This window comes from Helianthus annuus, chromosome 15 (genome assembly GCF_002127325.2).
Source record: "Helianthus annuus cultivar XRQ/B chromosome 15, HanXRQr2.0-SUNRISE, whole genome shotgun sequence".
In the NCBI taxonomy this organism is placed as follows: Eukaryota; Viridiplantae; Streptophyta; class Magnoliopsida; order Asterales; family Asteraceae; genus Helianthus; species Helianthus annuus.
The window spans coordinates 154,276,259-154,288,438 of record NC_035447.2 but is presented as its reverse complement, the minus strand read 5'-3'; the positions used below and the strand labels follow the sequence as shown (position 1 = coordinate 154,288,438).

Below are 12,180 nucleotides of genomic sequence, written 5' to 3'. Positions count from 1 at the left end.
AATATCCGAAAATCCGTATCCGAAATATTCGAAATTTCGGATATCCGAAAATTCGGATATCCGAAAATCGGATAATCCGAATTTTCGGATTCGGATACGAATTTCAAAAATTTCGGATAATCCGATTATCCGATATCCGAAAACTAATTATTTTTTTATAAATATATATATATAGTATATGAGCATTATATTTTGTTTGAAGTATTGTAAAAGTTAGTAAAAAAGTAGTAAATAATTGTATTCGTGTGAATTTATGATTGTTTTTTGTTTTAAATGTTGGAAATTTATAAAATCGAATATAAGTTTAGTTTTAATCTATACACGAAACGGATTTTTTGATTTTTTTTTTATAAATTCGGATATCCGGTTGGATATCCGAATCCGTATCCGAAATTTCGGATATCCGAAAATCGGATATCCGAAATTTCGGATACGGATTCGGATATCAATATTCACTATCCGAAATTTTCGGATATCCGGTTTTCGGATATCCGAAAACCGGATAATCCGATCTTGAACACCCCTAGTGGTGTACCAAATCAACCATTAACTGGGAATGGTACGGTTCGTAACGCAACTCTCGCACGTTACTCACTCTTTCTTCCATTGACGCCTGCGGATGCTCCTAGTGAACGGCTTCTGGCACATAATTCTGGCATATCGCCTTTCCTTCGTCTTCCAAAATCATGTTGTGCATGATTATACAAGCGTACATAGCATCTCTCATTTTTTGCTTGCTCCATGCACGTCAAAATAGTCTTTCATCAAACGCTCGTGTGCCGCGCGTCGGTCTCGTTCAACATAGCCTCTTTTATTTTTTGGGGCTTCGGGCCGACGAGAATGGTTGACATATCGAACCGCTAGTTGACATGCACTCGTAACCGCCTCTTGCTCAAGCTCCTCATCGGTCGAACCATCGCCATCCGCAAAAAACTCGTTGTAGTAAAAATTTATCATGGATGAAGAACTAGGAGAATCCATCAAGTTTTTTTATAAAATGTGGGATTTTTTAGAGAGGTTTTGAGAGTGTTTTTGTTGAAAATGGATGAGTTTTGATTGTTTATATATATATGTATATATATATATATAATAGATTTAAAAAAAAAATAGTCAAACTAGCCGTTGGAGATATTACCGTTTGATTGGTGGATTAATGGATCGTTTGGCGTTTTAATTTAAACGCCGGCCTCATTTTTTTTGAATTATAACGCCCCAAAACGCCCCCCGTAATGGGGATGAGGGCGTTATAGAGCGTTTTGGGGCAAAAAAACTTATGGAAAACGTCCCATTACGCTTGGTCTAATATTAAGTGGTGAAAAATGATGAGAAACAAAACTAAAGGGGGATACAGGCAAACTCCCCATGAAGATAGACTCCTCTACCTTCTTTCAACCTTTAATCAAGCACTACTCTTAACCACACCACAACACACTGGATTTAGCGCCAAAATCCGAACATGCTCTGTCTACCTATACAATCCATTACCCCTCACCCCAAAACACCCTTTGGATCACAAACCCAAGTGCTCAGATTCTTTTCAACAACCAAATTCCTTCATCATCATCATCATCGTAAACATTGGAACAAGATCATTCACAGGAGTGATGGGTACAGTCCTTGTTGTTGTTTGAAGCCAGATACGGGTTTAAGTTGGAGTGAAGAAGAGTTCGATATGGAATTGGGGCGCATGTTGAGGCTGTTGCCGGAGGAGATGCGGCGGAGGGTTAATGAGCATCAGGAACTTCATCAATTGATTGAGGTTGTTATGGATTTGGGGCGGAAACCGCTCGCTCGGTTTCCGTCTGGGGATTTTATGTTGTCGGATGATTTGATCACGGTGGATGATCTTGAACATGCTACTTCGTTGGTAACTATGCTTGTTTGTTTGTTTATTGCTCACCATGTGTTCGACCAATTGCCTTTGCTTTTTGCCTTTTTAAGGTTCTCTTTCCTTTGTGTATATGTGTGTGTGATTGCTTGGAATCAGATTGGTTGCTTGGAACTAGGGATGAGAATGAGAAATTCCGTACCAAATACTGGTACTCTACCATACGTACCCATTGACGTCTCTGAGAATTACCCCTGTTCGAGCTCGAAAAAATGTGCCCTTCTGTAATGTTTTTTATTTTTTAAAATCAAATGGGTATTGGACTCACTAAACCTAATGCCGATGGGCTAACTTCTAAACCATAAAAATTGTTTTGTAAATTGGCCTATCTTGTTGTTGGTATGGGTAATGGGTCTACTATTTTAAAAAGAATTAACATGTATGTATATCGATTTTTTTAAAAAAACATGTGCCCCTCAAAATCACAGGCCATGTGCGATGGTCCTCCCTGCACACCCTCATCACCGCCACTGCCGGTACCCACCGAACATATACGATAGCTCAATTTTGGTATCGATATTATGCGGTATGGTACCAGTTTGGGCCTTCAACGGTGCCATACCATACCGATACCGAACGAACATATGCAGGACAATATTCAGTTTTGTGGTTTTAGCTAAATTTCGGTATCGGTACAATGTGGTACGGTACCAGTACCGATCTCATCCCTACTTGGAAACAGTACAAGTTAATTGACGCATAGTAGAAGCACAAAAGATATACAAGGAATATTCATCAAAAATATTTCGCTATTGATATAAGCTATTATAGGTAGGTGATTTCGCTATTGATAATCGAGCTGGCATTAGCAGAACTTTACATCGAATAAGTGCCATCAGAAACCGGAAGGGCACAATAATAGGACTAACATGTCGTGTTGGCCGAGCTGTATCAGGAAGTGCAAAGTTATTGCAAGATTTGGTTAAAGACGGAGCTTCTTTATTGCTTATTGGACCTCCAGGAGTAGGAAAAACAACAATTATCAGGTTTAGTTATTTTGTATGCTTGTTCATCGGCTCGTAATTCTAATCACAAGGTTACTGTGAACAAGTTCATGTTTGTTTGACCTGCAGTTGTGTATTGCAGGGACGTAGCTCGAATGCTTGCAAATGATTATAATAAACGTGTAATGATTGTTGATACTTCAAATGAAATTGGCGGAGACGGTGATATACCACATTCTGGTATAGGTAATGCTCGACGGATGCAAGTTCCTGATGCCGACATGCAACATAAGGTTTTGCGTCTTATATATGGTTCCAAACATGAATACTAGGTTGTTTGTTATTGATTTTTTTTGATGTAATTATGTAGGTATTAATAGAAGCAGTTGAAAATCATATGCCTCAAGTGATTGTAATCGATGAAATCGGTACAAAACTTGAAGCAGCAGCTGCAAGCACTATTGCACAACGTGGGATTCAGTTAGTTGCAACTGCTCATGGTATTACGATCGAGAATTTAGTAATGAATCCTTCATTGGATATGCTTGTTGGAGGAATACAGGTAGTTCGGTTGATACCATTGAGAGTTTAGTAACGAACCCTACTTCATTAGATAGTCGTTTTGGAATTAATGTATCAGTTTGGCAGAGTGTGACACTAGGAGACGAAGAGGCAAACCGTAGGGGCGTACAGAAATCAGTGCTGGAGAGAAAAGGTCCTTCCACTTTCGATTGTGCGGTTGAGATTATTTCTAGGCTCGAGTTGAGAGTTCACAGCAGTCTCGAAGCAACCGTTGATGCTATTCTTTCTGGTTTGTTTTCTCCTTTTCTGTTTATCAAAGGTGGCATTTGTTGCACCATTTCATAGTTTGATTATTATTTTTTTCTTCATGTAAGGAAGGCCGTTCCCCGAACTATCAAGTTTGCAAGGGAGTGATAGACGTTACATTACAAAGTGATCCAATTGCATATGAGTCGTTTGTCAAGAAGAGTGTCTCTACAGTCGAAGGAGGCATTCCACAGTGGACCAATGAAAAGCTTACACCCGACAAACACATTTCTAAAGAGTCTCAAAGTGATACGGATACTTCTTATGATAAGCCGCCCTTGTGTTTATTTCTCTATGGCGTATGATATCACTTCTATTTTGCATCACGGTAATTGGATTTTATTGCAAAAAGTTAATACGAGCATTGTAGGTCTCGGAGACAACTTCAAGACAAGTATTCAAACACTTAAAGATGGAATCTGCTGTTGAATTTACTGAGAATATTAGTGAAGCAGATGCAATACTTGCATTACTGTCTAAAATCAAGAAAAATTCCCGGATTCAGGCTGCTGCCCACTCTAATGACATACCTATTTATGTCACAAAGGTAAGCATTATTGGATTTTTTTTAAAAAAAAAAAGAGTATATAAAAATCATTCCTTGATTTGTTCGTTAAATTTGATGGTGTAGACAAGCTCATTGACACAGTTAACAAAGGCCATAGAGGCATTAGTGACTGATTATGATAATGGTTTTGAAGACGTTGAAGATGAATATTCTCAGATAAATGAATCGGAGAAGACTGATGCTTTGGAGGTACTTCATCCTTCTGTTTCTAATTTATTTTTCTCGACTGTCTCTTGAATAGTATCTCTGGTATAGCCTAAGCTTTCAGTAATTGTTATTGTCTTTTTCGTTTTTTCAATTTCTGACATGCATAGCAAGTAATGTTTTCCTCGGCGTTCATGATTAAGGCTTGAAGTGTGTTGTATAAAGCGTGAGACTATCCGAGGCAATAGAGCCGCGTAAGAATTATAAACTTTCAAGTGGTTGAAACAAGAGATCCTGGTGGCTTTTATAGGCTTTATAAACTTATATTACATTTTAGTATACTGACAATAAAGTATTTTTCCTAATACGTCCCAAAACTATAAGTCACCAGTTATTTTTTTTATTCTAAATCATTTAGGCTCTTGAGTTTACAACATGCTTTGTCTCAGTTAGTCAATTTCATATCATTGTACATTGTGTCACAGAATACCTAAAATAACAAAAGCAAAGTATACAAATCCTTATGCTAAGTAGCACTGGAACGGGTACGAGATCGGGGTACGGGAACGAGGAACGGCAAAACTCAAAATCCCAAGATACGGGCACGGCAATAAAAAATATAAAAAAATAAAAATACATTAAACAACTTCCAAAAATACTACATCTTCCAAAGGTAATTAATTATCAATAATCAAATCATTTTCAAATTCCGGTTCATCTAGTGAGAGATCGGCAATCGATAGAGAATTAGAGATGATGAGACTTGAGAGTTTAGAGATTAGAGAAGCCGAATATGATAGGTCTATTTATTTAATGGCCGGTTGTGGAATTTGAAAGGGTAAAAACCTTAAAAATAAATGGAAACGGGCTGGATACTTCTACCAGATACGTCCCCGACATTGGAAACGTTTAGGAAACGTCCCCGACAAGTACCCGACTAGTGTAGATAAATGCGTTGATGCGTCGTGTTCGGGTACGCGATTTAACCCGCCAACCTGACACAATTACCAGTTTGCCACCCCTATTCTAAATCGACCAGATTCAGAAACGGAGAAGTCTCAAGCAGTAGTTGAAGCCAATGTTGGAATAGTTTCCGCCAATGCATGGGGGTGGCTGGAGGCAGTAGGAAGACTGGGTGGCGGGTATTATGAGAAAGTTGTATTGTCATATGAAACTTGTATACAATAGATAAGATAATAAATTCGATTCCTAAGATCTCTCTCAGTCTGTTCTACGTTTACAATTGTATTGTTTTCTCGGTCAGCATTCAACTTTCTTAAGATATTTTGTCCATTATTACAGGAAGCGAGGATTGCTATTGAACAGGTTGTCATCCCAAAAGGTGAACCTGTAGAATTACTTCCACGGCAATCCAACATTCTGTTGCTCCAGAAGGGTCTAATTCGTAAATATAAGCTACAAGCACAGCGAGTCGGTTCAGAAGCGGATGTAAGGCTTCGTATTTTACCATTTCAAGCTGAAAAACAAGATAAACACGACGCTCACGACGATGATGATGATGATGATGGTGATACTGATGCACTTAATGAGTTGTCTAATGCGAATGGCTCACCCTACCCGGTGAACAGATTACCTTTTCTGCCTGACTAGGTAATATTTCATTCCTTTCTTGTTTATACTAGTTATTTGCTAAGACCGCGATTCTTTGATCTCGCTGTACATCACTCTATCACACATATATTGAATCTCGAAGCATTTATAGCTCATATGTCCCGTCAATGATTTTGTGAGAAAATTAAACTGAGAATTGGTAAAAGATAAAGATGGAACATTTGAAATCAAGAAAATGATCAAAACCGACTTGGAGTAGGGTAATGACTTTGCACATCTATACAGACAATCTATTGATATTAGATGTATTTGCATGCACACATTATGTGACAAACGGCATCCGTACAACATAATCACTGTTTAATCATACAATTATATGCATATACACTTGATTTATATTAATTAAGTCCTCTAAGTCTAGCAATATCCAGGAAATGCATTTACATTTGCATATTGTGTCGTAATGTGATGAAAACAATTTGAGAGACCGTTGGTAGATTATCCGATTAAACCATTCATGTCAGGATGGTTCCGATACGCCCCAGAACGTTATACAAAGGACATTATATCATGTCTAATAGAAAACATGGACAAAACCCTAAGTGGGAACAAGTATATGTATTATAATTTTCCGGAAAAATACACAAGTATTAAATTGTCCGGTCCGAGCTATGAAACTTACAATTTCCAATAGACTGGTGTACATGATTAATGGGAACATCATATGATCACAAGATAATGTTAATCATCATAAGGTGCTATCGAGGGTAATATATATCCTAAGGTTATCTAAACACTAATTACCAAGTAACATTGCATAATTGATCGCTAATCGAATCATGAGCATAATTAATTGTCCGATTAACATCACATAATCACCAAAGCCTAAACTAGTGAGCTAGTTAATCATGGTTATCTTCCAAAGACTAGATTAGTGCACTAAACATCTACTTAAACCCTAAACACTGAAATATCTATCAAGATATTTCAACACATGTCTAAATCAAAATCAAATAAACAAATAAAACACCCCCCCCCCCCCCAATTTTCGGCCATACAAGAGGCCCCACACCACCCTCACATTGTGTTGATTTCCTTGGATAAGAGAGTTTGGCCTTGTGAGATTTAATCTTTTGACTTTATGGACTTGTATGATGATGATGAATACCTAAGACCTTACCAACACCTCAAGACCATATCAATTCTCATTTCACAAAAATCACAACATACAACTCCCTCATTTCTCTCTCTCTCTCTCTCTCACGGCCACACCTTCTCTCTTTCTCTTCACTTTCAAATTTTAAACATTTCCAAGGGTTTCAAGGAGCATTGTAAGGTGATCTAAGGTGCTCCAAGGCTTGGGAAGCTTTCAAGGAGGTTGTTCTTGCAAGAAGTTGAAACTCTTCTTTTCTTTTCTTCAAGTTTGATCATTCCTAGCCTTGGACTAGTTGTAAGCACCTAAACCTTTATTTTTGTTCTTACTTTACTGGAGATTATGGAGGTACAAGTGATCACCATGAAAACCTTGTTATAACACTTAAAAGGGTTTAAAATAAAACAATATATCCTGAATAATGTTAATAATTTCATGTTGATCTTGAAGTATACATAATAAATATGTAAAGTTAGTAATAAAAAGTAATCTAGCATGATATACAAGTAATATGATGTGTGAATTTGTTTAAAAGCATGGATGATCTTGAAAGTTGATTTTAAAGTATTTTTAAAGTTTATATAAATTTGCACAAGCTTCATGTTCATGGACCTTGATTTAAAAAGTACAGGAAATATGTTGGTATGGACATGTTTTTGAAATGGATGAACATGAAAATATTTTTAGAAGATCTCGGGTTTGTATAATTTTTCATGATCTTTAGTTTTGTTGAAAAATGTAAAAATGTTGTTCTTGATGATTAGAAGAGTTGATGATGATGATTTGGAAAATTAATGATGATGATTAAAGGGAATGGTAATTTAGGGGACAGCATGCCGAAATTTTAAAAAATATGTTATGTTAAAAGCATGATTAACTAGGGAATTACAAGGTTTAAAATGGATTAGTGTCACTAAGCATGATTATATAAAAATTTGATGAAAATATGAGTTAACATAACCTTATAGTAAATTTGGGTTTTAAGACATATATATATATATATATATATATATATATATATATATATATATATATATATATATATATGGGAGCGCTAAAATAAAAACCACCCCCAGTTGTAAGAACCGCGAGAACCACTCTCAACCAATCAGATTATGCCAACATAAAAGGTATATTGGTCATTTACCCCAAATGTCAAATCCTTCCTCTCTCCTCTGTCTTTCTTTTAAAGTTGCAGACCATCTATTTCTTGAAATTAAAACATCGTCTCTCATCATCTCTCTCTCTTGAAATCCTTCACCACCATCTCTCGTCTTTTGTTCGAAATCTCCCGCATAAAGGAAAAAAACCCAAATCAAAACTCAAACCAACCACCACACCCATCTCTTTGTCTCTCTGCTGGCGACCACCGCCCGTTAAACGAAGATGATAATGATGACGACTGATGGTGAGGATGAAACCGTCACCCACCCCTGTTTCTCTGTCTCTCACACTCGTTCACCCCTGTTTCTCTCTCTCTCTCTCACACCCCTGTTTCTCTCTATCTCACACTCCTTCACCACCATGAAACCCTTCGTTTTTGTATGTTTGGGGGTTTAATCTGATGGTGGTGTGTTCTTGAATCAGATTTCAGAGAAAAAGAAAAGAATCGTTGTAGAGAGGGAAAGAGTCCGAGGAGAAAGAAATAGAGTCCGAGGAGAGAGAAAGAGGACGACGGCGGTGGCGATGCAGCTCCGGCAGAGCTCCGATTTCTTGAATCTGATGGTTTTTTAACGGCTGAGGTAATGGGGGTGGCCGGTGGGATGCCGACAAGGTAGCGACGGCCAGTGGTGTGTTCTTGAATCTGATGGTATTTTGGTATGTTTGGGGGTTTGATCATGATGGTGGTGTGTTCTTGAATCCGATGGTGAAATCCGAGCCAAGCCCAGTTTTTTTTCGAGATACATATTGTTTTGATGTTGTTGGTTTTTTATATTTTTTTTCCTCAGTCAATGATGATAACAATCTATCTGAGACACCTCCCGAGTTTGCGATTTCTGGGTGCGTTCGTTTTGCGTAAAAAAGTTTTTGTAAAAAAAAGTTAAACCGTAAACTTTTTAACGTAAAACGTAAAAACGTAAAACATAAAAAGTTTAACGTAAAAAGTTTAACGTAAAACGTAAAACGTAAAAAGTTTAACGTAAAACGTAAAAAGTTTAACATAAAACGTAAAACGTAAAAACGTAAAAAGTTTAATCTAAACGTAAAAAGTTTAACATAAAACGTAAAACGTAAAAAGTTTAACGTAAAACGTAAAAAGTTTAACGTAAAACGTAAAAAGTTCAACGTAAAACGTAAAAAGTTTAAAAAATCTGAATTTAAAAAGCTTTTAATAAAAAAATTTTGTTTAAAAAATAAAAACTTATATTATAATACAAAAAAAGTAATAAAAAATAATAAAGACAAAAAGACAAAAAAGAGTAAATTTACCAAACTACCCTTTTGCATTAAAATATTAAAAATATAATAAGACAAAAAGTATTTAATATTAATTTTAACTACTTTTAATCTCATCCATCCATCTTGAAGATCTAATAGCTAGAAAGTGGTTCTCATGGTTCTTTAAACTGGCGGTGGTTTTCATTTTAGCGCTCCCCTATATATATATATATATAGAGTAAGGTTAACATACAAAAAGGCTTATCGTACATTATGTAGGCGACGCGCGCAACCGTCGGATCATTGCCCTAATCACGCATCAGACACAAAATAACGCATGGGATCTATTTTTTGGTGATAATCACGCATGAGTATGTTAATCACGCACGTTATACTGGCAAAAAAAATAATCACGCACGTTATAGTTATTGTCGCGTACGATAATGTATGATAAGCGGTTTTGTACATTATACTTATTCTATATATATATATATATATATATATATATATATATATATATATATATATAATATAAGTATCTATAGAAAACCCATTTTAATTTAGAAAACCCGGGAAACTCAAAGCTCCCGATGTTTTTTTTTCTTGAAAAAATTTACACATGTTATATACATGTTTTTAAGGGTTTTGGGCAAAAAAAAAATCAAAAAAGCGCCGAGTAGATATTTTAAAAAAAAATAAACAAGTTTTGGTGTAACACATGTTACAAATATGTCAGATGAATGTAACATGTGTTACACCAAAACTTGTTTATTTTTTTTAAAAATATCTACTCGGCGCTTTTTTGATTTTTTTTGCCCAAAACCTTTAAAAACATGTATATAACATGTGTAATTTTTTTCAAGAAAAAAAAACATCGGGAGCTTTGAGTTTCCCGGGTTTTCGAAATTAAAGTAAGTTTTCTATACATCCTTCCCCTATATATATATATATATATATATATATATATAGGAGAAGGATCCGTTAGCAACCACCCTTTATTGCGAGAACCGCGAGAACCAATTTGAACATAACCAAAAATACATAAAAATAGCTAAAAAACACACAATTATTTTTAACATTTTTTTTTATAAAAAAAATCGCTACTTTTAGGTTTTTGGGGGGTGGGGGAGGGGGTTTAGTTTTTTTTTTTGGGGTGGGGTGTGGGGGGGGGGGTTAGTTTTTTTTTTAAGTTTTTAGGAGGTTTTAGTTTTTAGCATTTAGCTTGGGGGGGGGGGGGTTTAGATTTTTTTGGAGGGGGGGGGGTTAGTTTTTTTTTAGTTTTTTTAGGTTGTGTTAACATTGGTTCTCGCAATAAAGGTGGTTCTCGCATGAACCTTACCCTATATATATGTGTGTGTGCGCGCGCGCGCGTGTGTGGATAAAATACATATATGATCATTCGGATAATCAACCACCAACACGTTTAAACAAACAAGGATTTTCAAATAAATGAAACAAGGACAAGTCTTAACAAGATTATTGGTGAAAGACTTGTACATGAAACATACAATTAGACCTAGGTGTCTTAACGAAGTAGGACACTTGTAGCATGGAATCGATTCAGGGAACATTGGATTGCTAGCATTTTAGGATGGAACACAAACAATGAGTTTCACAGCTCCTCTTTTAAATAATTTGTTTTCAAAATTAGGGGTAGATACATGTTTATACATTGGTATGCTAGATATGGAGTGAAATCAACTAGATCTTATGCGATTAAGCGTGTGCATTAGTAGACATTAGTCACAATACAGACTTAGGAACAATTGTATAGATCTATTAAGTGTGGTCAAGCTCCACTCCTGGTCCTCGAGACCCTGCAGGAGTACTTTTGTGTCCGGCTAGTTGTGCGTCACTAGGATTAGTGATTCAATACCACAAAACATGGTCAAGGTTTGGTTACTAGCTTATGTCGTCACACATATTAATGTCCTTGCAAAACAATAATTGATCAACGAATTTCATTGACACTACACATACAGGTTTCTATACAAGGTTTATCAAATGTTTTAAAGATTCATTTGTGACAAGCAAAACCTGTGAACTCACCGAAATTTTTGTTGACTTTTTATTTAACATGTGTTTCAGGAAAATAAGGAAACGATGAATGATTTTGGACGTTACAGCAAGGATAAAAGAAACCATGCTATTTTGGGAGGGTTTGGCTCATATATTTCATCCTCCTGCGGAATATAGGGGTCAAAGCCTTGTTATTAAAAACTATATTTTGTTTTTCAGACTTTTGTAAAACTTGAAAACTCATGGTTTATGTTGTGAACAAAATACTTGGTCTTGTATTGACGTTTTAATTAATATATATTTGGCATCGTTGTTTATTTTAAATCATGTAGATGTTTTCACTATCGAATGCTATGAAAACCTTTCATAATCGCACTGTCACTTCCGCTACGAGCGGGTGTGACACATTGATCCCAAGGCTCACCCTTTGCACCTTCGACAGCTATGGTTTGTACCTCTATATATAAAAAAAACTGTATAAAAAGGAAGTTTGGGAATCCACTTCTATTTTATGACCTATCGCAACGTCGTCCTTCTGAAGTATAACTTGATTATAACCCATTAGCCCGTTTTTATCTACCAACTTGTTTAAACTATTTAGATAAAACTTTGAAGCATGTTTGGATTAGAGTTGATGTCTTCAGTGCATATAACTCATATTCGGTTTCATATATTTTAAACCAAA

At 36.0% G+C, this 12,180-nt stretch overlaps 1 protein-coding gene across 2 annotated transcripts; it reads left to right on the top strand.

The window, feature by feature from the left end:
• The first annotated feature begins 1,322 nt into the window (after positions 1 to 1,322).
• Positions 1,323 to 11,800, top strand: LOC110912825 (protein SEEDLING PLASTID DEVELOPMENT 1). Of its 2 annotated transcripts, XM_035984036.1 has the most exons (10): positions 1,332 to 1,867; positions 2,660 to 2,874; positions 2,975 to 3,125; positions 3,203 to 3,394; positions 3,481 to 3,643; positions 3,733 to 3,959; positions 4,031 to 4,207; positions 4,292 to 4,417; positions 5,675 to 5,983; positions 11,565 to 11,800. In XM_035984036.1, exons 1-9 carry the CDS (start codon positions 1,457 to 1,459, stop codon positions 5,981 to 5,983), a joined length of 1,971 nt encoding a protein of 656 aa, XP_035839929.1. In that variant the 5' UTR covers positions 1,332 to 1,456; the 3' UTR covers positions 11,565 to 11,800. The 2 variants fall into 2 exon arrangements, with proteins under 2 accessions (XP_022013334.1, XP_035839929.1); XM_022157642.2 differs by lacking the exon at positions 11,565 to 11,800 and having other exon boundaries at positions 1,323 to 1,867; positions 5,675 to 6,099.
• The last annotated feature ends 380 nt before the right edge of the window (positions 11,801 to 12,180 follow it).